Here is a 19090-nt window from a genome sequence, read left to right as displayed (position 1 = left end):
GAAAAAGAACAGGGCCCAGAACGCTACCTTGAGGAACTCCAGCCTGCACAGGAAGAGGGGATGAAGGAACTCCATTTAGGGCCACACGTTGTGTTAACTAACTCTGTCATTTTTTATGTGAGGGAAAAACCATCGATTTTTATCACCTATCTTTTTCAATGTAAAATTCGACTTTTTAAAAATTAAAATCTAGTTTTGGCCATGAAGGTCTCACACTTGCAAACTGAAATGCACAGCAGCAGATTCCTCGTGAAAAGTTGCACATGTGAACCAATTTGTAACTGGCAAGGTGCAGCCGTTTGGGAGGAGAAGATGGACATACACACAAACTTTTCAAATATATAATAGATAGTTTACAGTGTTTAAACAGCCATCTATCGTTGCTGCAGCTCCATCGTCCAAAATAGATTCGAAGGTATCAAAGAATATCTTCCTCTGCTCTTACCTGCTCCCTTGATTGAGCCTCTACCTGTATTGACTGCACATTTAGTTATGCCTTTTGATTTCCATTCTTGAGAAAGCTTTGCATAAACATTTTCACTGCATCTGTGAGAATGTAACTGATTGTCAGACCATACATGGGATACTTTAGTCAGGCCTGCACATGAGACGAGTCCCAAGATTGGCTCCACACACCAACTCCCTGGCGTTCAGTGTCTTGCCTTTCCTGTCCAAAGGTAAATACAGAATACGATGACAAATGCCCTCAAAACTCGCTCGGCCGCTTCTCCGGCAATGGGTGATCAGGTACGAAAATTTAGCACTGATAGCAGATTGAAGCACACGTACACCCTCTTGTGAGCAGACCAATAGGTCGTTTGGAGCACAATATAACATAAACAAGCCTTTCAGAGAGGAAATGAGTCAGCAGCTTACGGGGCATTTTTAAGGGACAGCTGGTGGAATCCGAGCCAGTCCGTCTTTCTGCTGTCATTGTATGAGGAGTCTATTCCTAGGAGGAGGCCCGACCGCACGATGGATCCGAAATGCGGCCCGCACATCGCAAACATCATCACAAAACCACACGTGACTAGTTCATAAACGAGAGTGCATCGCTTTCTCGTCCAATGTTGAAGCCTTATACGAATCTTATTCTTCTTTTTTAGCGGCCACAATTATTCCCACGTTCTCACGGGGTTGGCCGAAGGAAGTTTTTGGCCCAAATCTTTCACAAACCAGCTGGCCAGGACTGATTGACACTCGACGACGTAGTTAAGGGAGAAATTTGGAATTTGTTCAGGGTGCGGTAACAGCTCGCCCACTCTTCGCAAAGGACACCGTGGGGTATTTAACATACAACTAATTCTGACAGACAGGATGGCAGGCAGTTCAATGTCCATCCAAGTGACGGTGCATCGACAATGATGAATCACCCTGCCTGCGAAACACCGGAATGACAGTTTATAGCTGGGTCGGGATTCAAACCCAGGCAAGACAGCTTTGAGCGATCGTGTGTAAAGTTGAAGTTTTTAAAGGCTTTGAATCGATTTTAAAAGGAAGTTACAACGGTTTGAAAAGAACGGTTTATACGGATGAATGGTCGGTCAACCAACGAAGAGGTCAACACAGAGAAAAACACCACACTACATACTACATCATGTGTATTTATTGTTTATTCACAACTACCGAATCCACGGCCACTGGCATTGCACATCGACGGTCCAAAGAGGACATATTAAACCGGCATTTATCAACAGCGATTGTTAAGACCCCACGGGGTCTAAGCACCGCTCGAGTTCTCTCTTTTCTTGTGTACAGTTCATTTGAACGTCTATTTCTCCATTATTCGTGAACAGAATTCGATAAACATTGACAGGCATATACTAGACACATGCGCAGGTATTAACTGAGCCGAAAGTGCGATTGCGGCCCTTGGGGCCGAGGAACGGCCCATTTTCTTAAAATTGTTATTTCTCGGTTATTAGTGAACGGAACTGAACCAAACTTGACAGGTATATTCTAGAGACCATTCCCCAGACATTAACTGAGCCCAAAGTGTGATTCCGGCCCTTTCGGCCCATTTTATTAAAATTAAAACAATAATAATTAAATGCGCTGGGTGATGCCGAACGCAAAATTAAGTCACAAATGATGATATGAAATTTTCCTCACTCTTGTGAGGTGTACTGGTTTATTTTTCTGATGCGATGAAAATCTTCACAAAGTCCAAAACTATCTGTCGTCCGTGGTATCGCTCACCTGAGAGTTGTACGAATGAACTCCCACGGGGTATGTTCGCAATTCGAACTTGTTTTTTTTAAAGGAAAGGATAAACACCCCGTGATTACGTCATTGATAAAATAGCCGAGAGATCGATTTTCAAGTAATCATGATATTTTAACACATTTGGACTTCAAGTCCATTTCCATCGAAACAACAACCGAAGGCATTTAACGGACAAGTTAATAGATTTGTCCGAAGAGTGTATCGGCCTGTGTTGTTTCGTGTAATAGGAGTGACTGTTCGCTTGTACATCATGTCCTGCTGGTGTGCTGGATTTGAACCCACCACCCCTCCCACGCCGAGGAAGCGCTTCTTGCATCTCCCGCCGGATTCACATCGAAACCTCTCACCACTGGGGATCTCGCAATGTGCGTGTCTCCTGCACAATACCTTTGTAAACCGAGATTCAGACATGATCAGTAGAAAGAAAAAAAACACATAATACCACCCCTCCCCCCCCCACTCCCGAGCCCCCACCCTTACCCGCTACCCCTCCCAGCCCAGCACAGCCCGAACAAACGTCCTAATTCGTTTTTAGCTAACCCCCTGATCGGAACCCCCCTCTCGTCTCCTGTTCCTTTCCCTAACCCTTAAGAGACGCAATAGCTCCAGCTGTCCCGACGCCTCGTGGAATATGTCCCCCACGATCCGAGGCCGGTGGAATGCTCTCCTCAGCAAGCCCAGGGGCCTGGGAACGCCGCTCAAGGGTTCCCGGCTTGCTTTCCCAGGGGGATCGGTTAAATATAGGATCTCTCTATATCTCCATCTCTATCTCCATCTCCCCGCAACGTTTGTTCACCGTTCGCGCCATCAAAACACGCGTTGCACGTCCAGGCCTTTCACGAGCGTGCGGCGAGGAATAACGACAACGTCCATTGTGCAATTACCTGTCAAGTGTAACGCACCTGAACCGAATGCGGGTTGCTTTGTTAATGAGTAACACGAGTAACGCCATCGGACCCCCCAAATCACTGCAGGAGTTCCGAAGGACGCGCCGTTCATGTAAATTGAGCGCTTTAAGAGCAAGTTGCGGATCACCAAACATGTTCTGAAAATTTATCAATATGATTATATGTGCATTAAATAGTTTGATGCAAACTATTGTGGTTGCATAACTATTGGGAAAATTAATGAAATTTAACTCCGAAGTTGTTATTTCTCGAGGCTGTTGAAAAAAACAGCTGCGTGCCATATATGGATGGTGACGTCACGTTCTCCAAAACAAAGCGGACGCTCACTCGCTCATTGAAGAAGTGTCCGGCTCAGCGGGCCGTTCTTTCGCTTTTTTTGAGCTTGCAACTATCTATACTATTCTTTTTTATTTTGAATTATTGTAGAACAAAGTTATTTGGATATTTGTACATCATGCCTCATATGTGTGTTGTCATGTTTTGCGAAAATGGCTGGAAAACGGATAATCACTCCCACCGATTCCCGAAGGAATCAAACATTCGCCGGCAGTGGATAACATTTTTACAAACAAAACGGGCGAATTTTGCCCCAAACAAAACGGGTAAAGATGATCCTTTGGATAGTCTTGTTTGTGGTGACCATTTCACAGCCGAGGATTACGAAGGCATAAACACATCTGATCACCACTCTGTGAATATGAGTTGTTGGTTGACAAGTTCTCCAGATACTGCTCTGTCACACAATCAATTGTTGAGTTTAAGTAAGTAAGAAAAACCTTGAAATGTATTCTTAAAGAGTACATGGAAAAACCACATAAATAAACTTTCTGAAAAACACAAGCATGAAAAAATTTCTCAACAAATCAACTTATTGTTGATTAAATTACTTTTTTTTTAGCAGCATCAACAAATTGGGCTATTTCATTTCAATTGTAAAAAAATTGATCAATTTTCCACTTTTTTTTCTAAATTTGGTAGAATATTTTTCAATGAGGCTAAACATGTTTTGGTATTTATATGCCACAACAGTCTCTTGAAAGTTGGGGTTTGTTCCAACTGTTCACTTTTGCTGGGGTCAAGCTCAGCTGTCAGAAAGACTTCAACGCCAAGGCTATGGTGTATAATATATTTGGGTCCATTATTGATTCATTCTATTTCTGACTCTTGAGTGACGAGAGGGTTAAAAATTATAATATCAATTCACAGACGAATCAAACTTTACATTATTTTATGCATCGAACAAAAAAATGAAAATCCACAAACCAATCTGTCTGGTGGAGTCTGTCAGTGTGAACTGTCGGACAGTCAGTCCTGCCACTTGTACACGAAATAGGCCGTTTTCTGGCACTTGCAAGTGGCTCAAATTTATATGGCTCAGGGCCAGAAACTCCCTAGTATAAATTCCCATCATCCTCCAACTCGTCCTCGGCAATATCGGAATGAAAACGCTCAATTTCATCGCCGCTGAAATCACTCTCTGATTCGCATCTCGCCATTGTTCACACGCTGTTTCCGAATGTTCACGAAGTTTTCGGAGAACGTGACGTCAAAGCATCTTCGGTAAATTCCGGTCTGTTTTTCGATCGCTGACAAAAGTTTTGACTTAAAAGTTAATTTTAGTATATTTTGAGTTTCAAATGTAAGAAAATAACTGCCCAACGATTATTAATGTGAATCTTCGAATCACGCAAAGTCATCAGCAACCCAAAACCTGCTGTTTAAGGGGACCTGAGCGGCAATGATTTGCAAGGTTTATGAACAACATGCTTGCACGTTCAAACAGGCCGTGCAAACAAGCGTGTGCACGGCGTGTGCATTGCATGGAGCCGAATAAATCCTACCTTCGGCTTATCGGGCACACAATGCCCGTGTAAACAAGTCGATGATTTCGAAAGCATTTCCGATCGTCAATCCAAGCAGGGTTCCTAGTGAATCGGAAATACCGAGTTGGGAAAAACAATCGTCACCATTACTGAGCTGTATGCCATGAATGTATGGAAAATAAATAACCTTTCATCCGCCTCGTACCAATCACGACGCCAATTGTACCCACGTCCTTCCCGCACTTTCCGTGCGTCGTGCGCGTGATCGCGTGATCACTCATCGGCTGCACCTGCGCGAGGACCGTTCGCACGTGGAGCTCATCCCAGGTCTGTCTGGTGTACGCGAGACACGTTCACGGGAATTGCGTCGCTTTGGGGATGCCACATGGGTTTGCAGTTTGTTGTTGAATAGAAACAAGCCGATTTCACTATGGAGGCTTTAATTCACTCAATCAAGGTGATTATCTGAAAGCATAAACAAAACACAAGTATAAACATTAACAATCGTAATAAGGCAGTAAATGGTAAAGGCGATACATTACTTAAACGAGATCAACTAACGTCTCACCAAATCGCATGACGAAGACACGGGGAATGCCCGGATCTCCTCACAGCTTCACACTCGTGACCTCACAGCTAACTACAACTACTACACTTTAAAGATTCATCACACAGTTCTTGCCTTAAGTGCTCGTATTATGAAGGCTCGTGTTTTGTTTGGTGTGGGTATCGTCACACTGGCGTTCGGGTCTGCGGGAGTGCCATTGGGAGAGTTGAAATATTCATACGATATAACGATGGTTTTCGTTGCAAGTGACATTATAATAACTAATGCATGCCCGTAGGAGCTTGCCCGTACGTGCGTGGCTGTACGTGCAAAAAAAAATAAAAAAAACTTTCAAAGGTGTGTGCCCATAGGTGAGTGCCCGTACGTGCGTAAAGCAACAACCACACAGGCCCTTTCCATACCCACCTTGAGAGTGATCCGATGTGGAGGCACAAACTCAGATCCCCAGTGTGAAATGTGACTTCATATCAAGCGAAGAAGAAGAAGAAGAATTGTGACGTCATCGTGCAAAAAAAAAATTGTGACGTCAATCGTGATGTCATAGCACCGTGTCCTGTCATTGGTTAGCAAATAAATGGCCGTAACTTGGGAACCGCTTGTCCGATTAATATCAAACCTTGAAAAGGCACATACTCAGGGCCCCGGCAATATACCAAGCAAGTTTCAATTAGATCGGACCAGTGGTTGTCGAGAAACAGTGGTCGCAGACACACACACACACACACACACACACACACACACACACACACAGCTGGAATTATAGATAGACTAGTACGTGCCCATTAAAATAATAATAATAATAAATAAATATTCAAACCGTGAGCAACAAACAACAACCACACAGGCCGTTTCTTCGCTCTCGAGTGCCTGTACGAGCGTGGCCCGAAAGTTCGCATATTATTCGCAGTTATGATTATTCGCAATTGAGTTTTAATGCCCAAATATTCAATTAGCGCCAATGTATTTTGCGTTTTCGCAATGTCATCGCAAGCAAAAACAAAAAGAGAAGAGAAGAGAGAGAAAAAAATTACTTCCTGGTTCGGAGCAGTTCAGCACTCTGATGTTACTGAAATTTATGCACCATCTCATATGAAAACGATCATAACTTGCGGCATTGTGTTTATCTATAAATGCGCATAAGAAATCGAGAAATTATTAGAATACACAAAGTTGATCACTCTCCGGAAGCCCGTACGTTGTAACCCGTAATGAGGAACGCGACTGAGCTTCCCTTCACCATCGGCCACGCCCATGCAACAACGTGTCTTGTCATTGGTTTGGTAAATAAATGGCCACAACTTGGGAACCACTTGTCTGATTAATATCAAACCTTGAAAAGGCATATCCTCAGGGCCCCAGCAATATACCTGGCAAGTTTCAATGAGATCGGACCATTGGTTGTCAAGAAACAGCGGTGACACACACACACACACACACACACACACACACACACACACACACACACACACACACACACACACACACACACACACACACACACACACACATTGCTGGAATTATAGATGGATAATAATATGGAATAGGCAAAGCCGAGAAGCGAATGTAGAATTCTTCTTACATTCGCTTCTTAAATATATCAAATTAAAGTGTTTTTGCTATGAAAAAATTAATATTACCTTAACACTACCTTCACAACAACAACTACACCGTGTAGAACAGGATCTCATCTGAAAAAATAAATACTAGAAGCCAATGTAGTATTCTTCTTAAATTCGCTTCTGACTTTACCTATAACTTGTTCACAACTGTATACGCAATTTCCGGTTACTTTGGCCTGGATTCGGGATCAGTGATCAAATAACGTAAATCACGATTAAAAATTATTTTTTGATGATGCGGGAGATATCTTTATTGAAATCAGTGGAGGAAATATACACCATGTCTGATATTATTTGGGTCTTTCATGGCTCTGACGATGCCTTTATCTCCCGGCATGCATCATTCCCCATGACAAAAACCGGAAACAAAAAAACAGAAGCAAATGGGTCATAGGCAACGACACAGATTCACAATTGGCAGGGTATTGTGTTGTTTTTGTTGTTTCCTATTCTCTCATGTGCACGCGTAAAGTAATATTCACAAGATAGAAATAAAACCCAATCGTGTTTATACACCGCACAGTGTTTAAAAACAACCGGAAGCAAAAGGTCACAGCTCACGACACGGATTCCAAATAGCCAGGGGTATTGTGTTGTTGTTGTTGTTGTTGTTGTTGTTGTTGTTGTTGTTGTTGTTGTTGTTGTTGTTGTTGTTGTTGTTGTTGTTGTTGTTGTTGTTGTTGTTTCCTATTCTCTCACGTGCACGCGTTAAGTATGAAGCTCACTGCGTTCGCTATTATTTACCTCATAATAAAGATAGTGAAAGACACTCAGAAAGCTCAAAATCGTACCAGCACAACAGAGGCTTTTGATGGAAGGTTTTTCTCATCGACCGAAGATAATAAGATTCTTTCGTGATAATTCTGACATACTGTGATTTCAAAATTTAAGTGTACAGAATTTAAGTTTATAAATTGTAACAATATAATTTATAAGCTATATTGTAAGTTTGTCACTTTTAAGATTAAAAAAAAAAAAAAATTGATGTGAGGAGAACGCGCTGGCGAAGAGGAAGAAGAAGAAGAGGCTCAGGAGTGTCCAGAACGTTAAAAAGAGCGGATTGTGAGCGTCTCGTCTCGAGTAGACGTAGAGAGAGATCAAAGGAGTAAGGCCAAAAAAAAAAAATGTTGCATTGGCGTAACCCGCCCGACCCTAAAAATTCCGCCGACCCTACGTTTTATTTTTTTGTTTTTTTTTGCTATCGAAAAATTTTGCCGACCCTATTTTATTGCTATTTTTGTTGTTTTGCTATCGTTTTCAAGTATCTTGTTGATTGCAATCGTGATCGCAAAAACCCGGAAGTGTTTCGGACAGAACCCGCCGACAAAAAGGGTGGTACTCGAGCCGGGGGAGATTTTGGGAGGGATTTATTAGGAAAAAAAAAAAAAGATCCCGACCGACCTACCCTATTTTTCAGTGACCCGTTACGCCAATGCAACATTTTTTTTTTTGGCCTAAGATGCATCCAAAGCTGAGAGGCGCATTAAAAATCGGTGACGACTGGGAAAGCAGAAGAGTTCGCCTGACGCTGACAAGTTTTTTGTGTTTTTTTTTCTTTTTTTGTGCGTGTGAGTACCAAACCATTTCTTCCGTTACTCATTGGAGAACGTCATTTAAAAATTGTGTGTACCCTTGAATAGAAAGCACGATTCTAGAAATGCTTCCCCCCCCCTCATCAGCTTTCTCCACCAATTAGAAGCAAGCCTTCATCAGTTACCTGGGCATTTTGCATTGTGGGAATGGTTTGGAGGAGTCTTGGACGTCAACAAATTCCTCCGTTGATTGATGTTTGCTAACTCGCGTCCCAATTCACATTCGTTCTTTTGGTTGACGTCAGGTTCAACTCTTTTGCCTGCACGCCTCGGCCGTGATCGTAGCTCGACGCGCTTCGTGAGTTTACCCTTTCATTCTGAAAGGTTAATTACATTACTGCACTGTACGAGCAGGCCTTCTGAAAAGTTAATCTCCTCCATCAAGTAGTTATTGGGGAGGAAAAAAAACATCGCCACCGGAAATGACGTCGTGCAATCGCTGGACGTTCCTTGGCACTGGATTTTCTGTTGCCTTTTTGAAAATTCTTCCTGGTGATGTTTTCTCTCTGGTTGAAGATGTGTTCTTGTTATAACAATGCCAAGCAGTAGTACCTGTTTGCTGAATTTTTAATGTCCTGCATTTTTCTTATTTCCAGTTTGCTTACTTCAGGAACAGCACTGTAATCCACTTGAAATTTTACTTGCAAGCATGACATGTTTTCTGTGTATTTAAATATATATATATATATATATATGTTATACACAAACAATGCATTTACATCGTGTACTATTTACTTACTATCTGCACGTCAAACCTGCATTGCGAAGGAGCACATTAAAATCCGGCTAACGGAATGACTCTTGGATTGTTGGGTGAGATCTTCAAGGGAGCGCATGTTATCCATCGCCCAATATCAAGAAAATTGTTCAGACAGTTCAGAAAATTGTTCAGAAAACCATTAAAAAAAAACAGTAGACTTTCTATCGGTTCTGACCAGACGGGATAGCCTTCGTTACCCTCGCACATCAATGAGCATTAGGCACCCAACACCATGTCGCCGGTTTGTGGTTTGTCCCTCCTCGGACCACTGTCGGTAGGTACTCGCCACTGCTGACTTGAAGCACCCCACAAGCCTTGCCGTTTCGGAGATGCTCTGACCCAGTCGTCTGGCCATAACAATTTGGCTCTTGTCTAAGTCGCTCAGGTCTTTACTTCTCATGCCCATTTCTCCTGCATCCAACACATCAACTTCAAGAACTGACTTCACTTGCTGCCAAATATATATCACACCCCTTGACAAGTGCCATTGTAACAAGATAATCAATGTTATTCACTTCACCTGTCAGTGCTCATAATGTTTTGGCTCATCAGTGTGTGTGTGTGTGTATGTGTATATGTATATGTATATATATATATATATATGTATATGTATATATATATATATATATATATATATATATATATATATATATATATATATATATATATATATGTTGTTACGAATTTGGGAATTCGATTGCACACAACATTCAGGTTCCTTTAGTCATTTATGTCGATAAGTGCTTGTTCCCTAGATAGCTCACCTTCAATTGTTTAATAGGCAGAAATCGATTATGTGCGCTGAGATTCAATTGAATAGTTGGGAGCGATCACAACACAATGGAGAAGCCCTCCCCCTCTTCTGTGAAGAGGAGGAAGAACCCTCCCATCCTGAATCACGGGACGTAAACAACTCCCTCCCACCCGCGGTTGTGCGGGCGGGGGGGGGGATGAGTCATGCTGGGAGCGGGGGAAGGGCAGAGGAGAATAAGGAAGAGATCCTCAGTGGTTCGTTTGGTTGTTCAGTAGGCCTTCGGGTTCTGCTTGGCTTGGGTTAGGGAGGAGGCTTTTTGAAGGCTTTCTGCTTTGGCTTGGGTTAGGGAGGAGGCTTTTTGAAGGCTTTCTGCTTTGGCTTGGCTTTTAGTAAGTTATTTTTTTTTTTTTTTTTTTTTTTTTTTTTTGCTTCGGCTTGGCTTTTCAGCAGACCTTCAGGTTCTGCTTGGCGAGGGTTGAGACGTTTGGTTCAGTGAGCTTCGGTTCTGCTTGGCGAGGTGGAGGCTTTTTGGAGAGCTTTTTGCTTCAGCTTGGCTTTTCAGCAGACCTTCAGGTTCTGCTTGGCTCGGTTCGCTTTTTGGGCTCTGGCTTGGTTCGTCGAAGAGAGAAGCTTTGTTCATCGGAAGAGAGTTGAGCTGGTTGCTCGGCTCGGAGTTTTTGGTTCGTGTTGTGAGAGGCTTTGTTCATCGGAAGAGAGTTGAGCTGGTTGCTCGGCGTGGAGCTCTTTGTTCTCCCCTTGGTTCCCGGCTTGGTGTGACTCATCGGCCTCATCTTGGAGGTGGTTCCTCGGGGAAGCGACGCATCGACGGGAAGGATCGGCGCCTCATCTGACCAGCATGTGTTCGGAAGCGCGAGAGGATCGCTGGAGCTCGGGAAGGATCGCGGCTCACGGCGATTGGATCCAGCTCGCTCTCGCTGGAGCCCGGGTCCGAACAGCTTGAAGACCACACGAGGTGTAGAGGTTCGAGATAGGTTCTGGGTTTCGGCTCATCTGTCCTCCGAGCTGGAGTCCGTTATTAAAGGCATCAGCCACCATTTCTTGGGTGTGTGTGTGCGTACGTGTGTCCGTGGGCCCGTCTGATAAGTAGGAAACTGCAAAGTGCTTTGTGTGTTGTAAATGATTGCATTGCATTTCGTATAGTCGGTATAGTTCTGCTCTTACGTGCTTCCCTAGTTCCCCATTATTGTTAATAAATACCCCAATTGTTAAATGTTTTCAGCTTGTCGCCTCAATTCTTTCATTGACTGAGCATTTCGTGTGTTGGTAGTTAGAAAGCCATTGGTTTGCCGTAAAAGGGGGACATTCTGACCGACTGTTCTCGGCGATTAAGCTGCTCGGAATCGCACATGGGACAGGCTCGCTTAAGCGGCTTGTTCCGTACAAGTTCCGTCGAGGGTGAAATACCCCGGTAGTTGGATCACGTGGGTATTTAGGGAATAGAAGTTGGCAATCGACCCTACCCCACATGGTCCGCCCATTGGCGTAGTTCGGTTCTTGCACAAGGACCCATCGGTTTTGGAGTTATCCGGGCGGCGATCTCTGTTCTGGGTGATCTGTCGGGCTGACTCGACTTGCGGCTCTGTCAGCGCGGTCGGCTCGCGGCCGACCCCCGGCACTGTAACAATATATATATATATATATATATATATATATATATATATATATATATATATATATATATGTGTGTGTGTGTGTGTGTGTGTAAATTTTTCTCTGATTCAGTATGATGGTTCCCTGAACAATGCCCCCGGTAGTGTGTACAAAATCCATAATCAAATGTACATTTGCAAGAGAGCCATAACATGTCGATTCACAGGAGGAATTTCAGATAAAAACAGGTCATCGACGTGCTTTGAATATTGCTCACGGCAGGTGCTACAAAGGTAGAACTGTTTATACAAAATACATACACACGACACGAATCGATATTGACGCGAAAACTGGAACCTTTATATGATTGCAAAAGCAATTGACGTACGTTCTTAGAATCACATTCTTCGAAATACTGCAACAAAGAAGAACTCAGGACGTTGTCACTTGCTTCGGTCTGAATCCAGTGCAGACATATTTACAATCATTCAATCGTACGGCTGATGTTGTGCACGAATTGGAGCCATCCGCATGCCCGTCAATGCCTGTCCGTCGGTATAATACCCCTGAACAGCGAGTTCAATTCCTCCATTAAGTTACGTAACTAGGCACCGTACGAGTCGGTGAGTGTGATGGGTGTGATTAGCATGGTTGGGTGAGAAGGTGAAACCGCCATCACCTTTCAACAAGATGACGGACTGCCGCCGACCCGTCTAATGGGCACTCAGGAACCGACCCTTTAAAGCTGGGGTAGCCAACAAGGTGCCCGCGAGCACTTGGTCGCTCGCAGGGACCATGTGAGTCACCTGCAGGGCATGTTCTAAAAATAGCACTAGTCCCCATGGAGCTCCATCTAAAATTTGTATTTAATTGTGTTGCTGTTCTTTTTGAATCGATAACACTTGCATTATTTTTTATTTTAAAATGGCAATATTGAATATAAAATTAAAAAAAAACAAAAATGTTTTATGTATATATGAAATCTGACCCAGTCTGGGTTCAGAGTTCATTTTCCCACGCAAGTCAAATCTCCATTTCTCTTTTCGTTAAGACAAGCTCGGGAGCAGCTACTATGGGGCGCAAAGTGTGGTTTTTACCCTAAACATGGCAGAAAAGCGAAAGAAAACTTACTATTTTCACAATGATTGGGAGGAAGAATTCTTTTTTTACAACAGTGAAAGAAAAGTGCACATGTCTCATTTGTGGGGCGACTGTGGCGACTGCAAAGCGACACAATGTGGAGAGACACTTCGGTACATGTCACAAAAGCTACCATACTAACTACCCACCTGGCAGCGCACTACGGGCCGAAAAAGCCTGTGAGTTAAAGGCAACTTTGGGCAAGCAGCAGTCTTTTTTCACGAGGCCAGTGAAAAAGTCACAAAAAACAACGGAAGCTTCATTTACAGCTGCAATTTTTTTTTAACAAAGAACAAGAAAGCCTTTTCGGACGGAGAGATCTTGAAAGGTGCAATGATGGTTATTGCAAATACTGTGTTTAAAGACGAGAAGAATGGTTCCGATGTCATCTCCACTCTCCGATGTCCAACTGGGTACATGTACGATGGTTCGAAGAGTGTCGGATATGTCCGGGAACTTGACAGAGCAGCTGGACCGGGATCTGGCTAAGTGCCGGTGGTTTAGCATCCAGTGCGACGAGTCCGTGGACAAAAGCAGTACACCGCAGTTGATGATGTTTATCCGAATGGTGTTTGATGATTTCTCCACAAAAGAAGAACTCTTGACACTACTGTCCCTGAAGACAACAACGAGGGGAGTTGACATTTACATCGCGGTGAAGAGTTTCTTCGTGGAGAAAAAGGTACCATTAGAAAAGCTGGTGTCGGTGACTACAGATGGGGCTCCCGCCATGACGGGCTGACATGCAGGCTTCATTGCGCAATGCAAAGGTGACACAGACTTCCCAAATTTCTACATTACCACTGCATCATTCACCAGCAGGCATTATGTGCAAAAGTGACCGGCTTTGATCATTTGATGACCCCTGTCGTGAACATCATAAATGGCATCCGCTCCAAAGCCAAAGAACACAGGACATTCAAAGTTCTGTTGGAGGAGCTGTCAGCAGAATATGGTGACCTGTTATTACACACAGAAATCCGATGGCTCAGCAGGGGAAGAGTTTTGCAGCGTTTTTTGTCACTTTTGGGTGAAATCAAAGTGTTCTTGCAATCCAAAGGGGAAGACGCCTCGCTGCTCGAGGACACTGAGTGGATACTTGACCTTGCATTTTTAACAGACATCACTGGGAAACTGAACCATTTGAACTGTCAACTGCAAGGCAAAGGCAAGACTTGCTGTCATAAGCCCTGTAAATGCATTTAAAGCTATGATGAGCATTTTCTCTGTGCATTTACAGAGAAAGAAAGTGTTGCACTTTCCCTCTGTGCAGTCAGTGCTGCAGGACAATGCTTCTGCATATGGGGCTTTCGACAAAGCTGCAGAAAAGTACTCTCATCATAAACAGACTTGGGCAAGAGTTTGAGAACAGGTTTTGTGACTTTGATCAACTTGAGCCATGTGTGTCATTCATTTCAAATCCTTTCATGCAAGTGGACATCACATGCATTGCTGAGCAACTCAGTGCAACCTTCAACGTGGATGTTGGACAGGTGGAGATTGAAATCCTAACGTTGCAAAATGACCTCCACCTCAAAGCCCATCAGGATGCACCAAACTTTTGGTACCTTGTGGACACAGAAAAGTACAAAGGTGTATGCACAGCAGCTATGAAAGTTGCCTGCCTTTTTGGTTCAACCTATCTCTGTGACTCAGCCTTTTCTGACATGAACTTCATCAAGAACAAACAGAGAACACGCCTTACTGATGCACATCTAAAAGACTCACTCAGTGTTACAGTGTCAAATTATACCCCAGATTACAGTACAGTAGTGGACAGCATGCAATGTCAGACTTCCCACTAACAGACATTTACAGGCAAAGAAAGAACAGATATTTTCAGTGAAACACCATGGCAATGGTAAACTCAATTATTGTACAAAAATGTGAAAAATAATTTGTTCAAAAAGTGTAACAGATGTGGTGTTTTGTTAAAAATGCTACATATTTAGTGATGAACACAAATGTGATCTGATTCATTCAAAAATATGAAAGAGTTGATGTTCTTTTTAAAATTTTACATAATAATATTATATATAATATATTATTATACTTTGTACAGACATGGGACAGAGTTCATGATTTGTTCAAAAATGTTACAAAGTTAGTGGTTAGTACAAATGGGATATGATATGAAGATGTGACAGTTAATGATTTCCTAAAAAATGTTACAGAAGTGATACATCCAAAAATATAACAGCTATGATTTTGAACAAAATGCTACAAATGTGCTCATTCATACAAACTGTCAATAAAGATATTTACAAAAATATCAGAGATGTGATAATTCTGACTTTCAAATGTTGAAATAGATTTGAGAACAAAAATAAATAATGTTGCATGTTTAAATATATCTGTGTTTCCTACCATGGTAAATTATTGTGTGGAATGATTAACATTAACATGTGATCAGACAGTCTCTTCACATATATGAATATTTATTATGATAATTATTAATGATAATATCATTAAAGGTGAACCGTGCAACTATGTTATTCAGGAAGTTTGTATCAAACAAGTAGCCCTTCGTATTACTCAGTACCATTGAAGTAGCTCTCAGTTTCAAAAAGGTTGGTGACCCCTGCTTTAAAGTCTCGTTTTGTATCCATGGGAGAGCTGAGAGATAAGCCAACACTCCAGCTAATCATGTCGAATGAAGAAGAAGAAGAAAAAGTCAAAGAAGCGACATTTATAAATCACGCAAATGCAGGTGTCAGAACTGTAACTCACAAGTTCACGATCTATTAAGGGAGACGAGTCAGTTGCAGTCTCGGAGTTTCCCTATTCGTAACAGGATGAGCCAGGAAATGACGTATTCACTAGAATTCCGATTGAAAAGAAAATGGTCACACACACACCACGCACGCACGCACACACACACACACACACACACACACACACACACACACACACACACACACGCACACACACACACACACACACACACACACACACACACACACACACACACACACACACACACACACACACACACACACACGGTGTCCCAAAAATAATGTACTCCAAAACCAGATACGATGAGCCAAAATGTGAGTACACTTTTTTGGGACACCTTGTATATATATATTGTTATGAATTCTGGCCCGCCTGGTGTGCGATCGGCCGCGTACCTCTAATGGCAGCCGCGTCGCCCACCGGACGGACAATTCAGTCGTGACCTTCCTGGAACTACCGGCAGGAGCCAGTCACGGGTAGGGGTTTAACCTCACCACAACCCAGTCCGCATTCTGCCCGCGCGAAATAGGGTAAATCGCCGAATGTCGATATACCTAAATACCCGCGCGGGTAACCTACCGAGGGGTTGCACCACGCCGCAGGTCGGCTTAGGACACGAACCACTTAAGCGGTTCGTTCCATGCTACAGGGATAACTGAGCGGTGTTATCGCCGACCTCGACGGTTCAGATTATTTATTGGGTGTTTAAAACCCACTACCAATCATTCCACGATTCAAGATGGCACTTTCAAAAGAGGGGAAGGACGCAACGAACAGGAAACATTTCACAAGCACATTTATTACACATACAACACAAACAAACAAGGGCAGTCATGCAATATGTACAGCAAGAAATAAAAGACGTTGCGACTGACTATAGCATTAAATGTACAGGCACTTAAACAGGTCTACTTCACGGACTGGCGCCACAAACACACATACAAAAGCCCAAAGAAGAGAAAACTTCCCTTCTGCGGCCGGTGAACCCTCTCCGGCACTCTCCTCGTCCGCACGCGCAGGTTCACCACAGACCGCCTGCGGCGCCTCCCGTCCGCGTCTCTGAGGCGTCGCCCGGACTCGCCACCAGCCCGCGCTTTCACCGACAGGTCGCTCAACGCCAAGACGAGAGGGAGGGAGAGAGAGCTCGACCTCGACCACCAAGAGAGAGCGAGCCCCGCGTGCGGTCCGCCTTATATAGCGCGGGGCTCCACCTCCCTTCGAGAAGGTTCCCGAAAAGGGGCGTTCCATCACCCCGACCGCCTCACGCTGTGCATCCACCAATTGGCGGCGAGCTGCCCTCCCCCTTTCCTTCACACCAAGCGCGGGGAAAATAGGCGGGAAAAAACCCCACAGGCCTCACAAGAGCTTTTGTTCTGCCAATCCTCGGACGGTTTCGGACCCGGAAACCGTCGTACCATGGTCTACGGAGGATGGCGTTCGCAAGCGGGTGTAGTGGCGAAGATGGTGGTGATTGTTGTGGGGGTGGTGTGAGCGTGGTGGGCGTTGTGGCGTATTTGGTGACGGTTGTTATTTGCGTGGAGGTTTGTTGCAATGGTGGCTCAAAATAACGATAGATAAAGAAAAACGGCTATCTCAAAGAGTCGCAGCCCGGTGAACCCGAAGAAATCCCTTTAAACAACGGTGGGGACCTATCTGCAAATAAACTTAGCGTCATAACTGATCTAAGGACCCTTTATGGTGTATTGCGAATTTCCACAGCCATCACACTACCTCCTCCCTTTTTAACAGACTCGTCCCAAGTCGTCATTTTCGTGTGTCATCATGTGTAAGTTTTCTCCTTGTACAATTTACCTTCAGATCCCTGAGTGTGACATTCAGTGTGTTCGTGTCCCCAAAATAAATAACCTACGGACTGAGTAACTAACTAAACAAACCCACTCATACAGACGACTGAAATAAATTGCCGGCGCTAAGACTCACATGCCGGGGGTGCAAAACACATTTACAATTTTACACGAAACCATGGCCCAGGATCGATGGACTCTGCGGAGAAAACAAGAGTTAGCAGGGAGCCAGGCTGCTTAAGCGCAGTCCAAGGCCTCCCCCTTCTTAAAATGAATGCAGTGAACAAACAAACGGTGCACGGGCCGCCGGTGCAGTCCCGTGTTGCAGCTGCCATCAGAGCAGTCCCTGCAGCTTGCGCGATGATCCTGGCGCACATGGTAATGAACAGGGGGGAGGGGGAATGCAAAACAGAACGGGGCAAGCTGAACAAGGGCAGCAGGCATGGGCCAAGGTAAAGGCAGGCAGGGCATAGCATGACAAGGCCGCTGCAGCAAAAACAGCCAGCAGATGAAGTGACCGGCACAGGCCTTGAAGCAAAAACAGCCACCAGTCGATTGACCGGCACAGGCCTTGCAGAAACAGCCAGCAGATGACGTGGCGGCACAGGCCTCGTAGCAAACAGCCAGCAGACGATCCGATCGGCACAGGCCTTGCAGCAAAAACAGCCGGCAGATGAAGTGGCTGGCACCTTGCCTTGAAACGGAGGTTGGTGGAGGGAGTGCGGTGGTGCTGGCTACTCTGAAGGCAGGCTCGGACCTATCCTACTGTCTCCCTCCCAACCTATCGCCTTTGCCTGTCTCTGTCCATACCCACCCCCTTAATTTGTAAAAACCAATTTAGCCCCAACTTTTTTTTTTTTTTTTTTTTTTTTTTACTTCCCCCCTATAATTTCATCTCCTAACCCCCTTTCGGGCCCTGTCACACCTTGACGTTTTAGCCAGCAATGGCAACGTATATAAATGTATGTAAAACGTTGGCGTACGCTCAAATTTAGATTTTTTTTTTAAGTTTTGGAGGTATGCATGACGTATTATTAACGTACACAGAACGTTTTAATCACATATAGATAACTGAGACCAACGAATGATTAACGTGTTGTCGAGCGTTCACAACCTATGCCCAACGATAGTCGAACGTATGCATAGCGCGCTGCACGTATCGCCGACGATCACGTGGCGTAGCCTATTAAAAAGCTGCCGCTCGACGATTTAAATCATAACCGCCTGAGAATTGGAAGTGTCAACATCGCAGTCACACCTTGACGATTTAGCCAGCGTATGCCAACCTATGAAAAATTTTGTCTAAACGCTGGCACACGTCGAATACGTTATGGGTAAGTTGTGTATACGCTAACAGCACGCTGAAAAACACTGCTATACGTCGTAATACGCCTTGTACGTCGTGAAATTTCAAGCTGCTGAAAATTTTACGACGTACTTACCGTCTGGCTCACACGTTCCGCTACGCTGGGAATAAGTTGTAGGCACGATATGCGATCGTTGACACACGTCAACACAAGTTCCTTGTAAGTTTCTCATAAGTCAAAA

The 19090-nt window shown here is 44.0% G+C and overlaps 1 protein-coding gene across 1 annotated transcript in view; it reads left to right on the top strand.

Annotated features, from left to right (window-relative positions):
* The first annotated feature begins 8588 nt into the window (after positions 1–8588).
* LOC147031996 (AP-1 complex subunit mu-1) overlaps positions 8589–19090 on the top strand; it is a 138846-nt gene continuing 128344 nt past the window's right edge. Inside the window, exon 1 of the mRNA XM_085869247.1 lies at positions 8589–8712. Coding sequence (XP_085725373.1) covers positions 8604–8712 — 109 coding nt within the window. The 5' untranslated portion in view covers positions 8589–8603. The remainder of the gene's footprint in view (positions 8713–19090) is intronic.

Source organism: Eptatretus burgeri, chromosome 2 (assembly GCF_056783735.1).
Source record: "Eptatretus burgeri isolate ZD-2024b chromosome 2, Ebu_testis_v1, whole genome shotgun sequence".
In the NCBI taxonomy this organism is placed as follows: domain Eukaryota; kingdom Metazoa; phylum Chordata; class Myxini; order Myxiniformes; family Myxinidae; genus Eptatretus; species Eptatretus burgeri.
The sequence above is the reverse complement of the archived record's forward strand: the minus strand, read 5'-3'. Positions and strand labels throughout refer to the sequence as shown.